This window comes from Rhea americana, unplaced genomic scaffold (assembly GCF_003343005.1).
Source record: "Rhea americana isolate MKP2758 unplaced genomic scaffold, rheAme1 scaffold_18, whole genome shotgun sequence".
Taxonomy (NCBI): Eukaryota; Metazoa; Chordata; class Aves; order Rheiformes; family Rheidae; genus Rhea; species Rhea americana.
Genome location: NW_028185927.1, coordinates 5826354 through 5827449, shown reverse-complemented (window position 1 = coordinate 5827449; position 1096 = coordinate 5826354). Strand labels below are relative to the sequence as shown.

At 59.7% G+C, this 1096-nt stretch overlaps 1 protein-coding gene across 1 annotated transcript in view; it reads left to right on the top strand.

Moving 5' to 3' along the window:
• NKX2-8 (NK2 homeobox 8) overlaps positions 1-147 on the top strand; it is a 1724-nt gene extending 1577 nt beyond the window's left edge. The window contains exon 2 of the mRNA XM_085301837.1: positions 1-147. This exon is cut by the window's left edge and continues 335 nt beyond it. Coding sequence (XP_085157963.1) covers positions 1-147 — 147 coding nt within the window.
• The last annotated feature ends 949 nt before the right edge of the window (positions 148-1096 follow it).

Sequence of the window (1096 nt, the reverse complement as noted above, 5' to 3'; positions counted from 1 at the left end):
GCCTGCGCCCTGGCGGGCTGCAGCGCCCAGGCGGCCCTCGCCGTCCAGGGCTACCAAACCTGCCCGCCGGGCTCCGCCGCCGCCCTCGGCGTTTTCCCCGCTTACCAGCACTTAGCGCATCCCGCCGTCGTCTCCTGGAGCTGGTGATAGCGGCGCCTCGCCCTCCAGGGCCGGACTCATCCCAAGGGCGCGGGGAGTCCAGTCCCCAGCCCCCGAGGCTCCTCCTGCCCGCAAAGGCGCCGGGGGCTGCCTCCCGCGGGCGCGGAGCGGAGCGGAGCGGGGCGCCCCGGCGGGGCGGAGCGGAGCGGGCCCGCTCCGGCCGGCCGGGCACCGCCGAGCGCCTCGGCTGCCCTCCGCTCCGCCCGCCTCGCCCCGACGGCACGGATCTCCGGAGCGGCTCCGTTTTTGTAAGACCCTCGCTCCTCGCGTTTCGCTGCGAGAAGTCTCCCGATTCAGAAAAAAATAAGAAAAAAAGAAAAAGAAAAGAAAAAGAAAAAAAAAGAAAAAAAAAAAAGAAAAAGAAAAAGAAAGAAAAAAAAAATCCTAGCGATCTAGATTATTTTAAAATAGCTTATTCTTGCAGTGACTAATAAACTGATTGTTGGCAAATAAATTTTCCCCGGTGGGGAAGTGTATTTTTGACGATTAGGGCTTTCTCTTAGGATTACCTCTTGTGCTATAAAGCTTGAATACTTTTCTTAAACTCGCTAGTTAAATTTCACTTTAAAGTTCGTCTAAGTCTACGCACATACACYGGTAAGCGGCGAATAAAGTTTGTTACAAGCACCTCACTCTAAACCTGCTGATATTTTCTCCGGGAGGCGTGAGACGGAAGGTGCCCGCCGCGGGGGATGCCCGGGGCGGCGCTGCCGGCGCGTCGCGCCGCGGCACCGCGCGGAGCCTCCTCCGGCCCCGGCCCCGGCCCCGGCTCCGGCCCCGGCCCCGCACGGCAGGTCCGCTAAAGCAAGACGCAGGGTTCAGGCCGCTATTCGTGTCGCAATGTGTCTTTTCCACGGGTCTAGTAGGGAAGGGTAGTTAGGAGAAGAGAGTAACGTCCTTCAGCGCCCGAAGGACTGCGTTTTGAGATGCTTCGGTG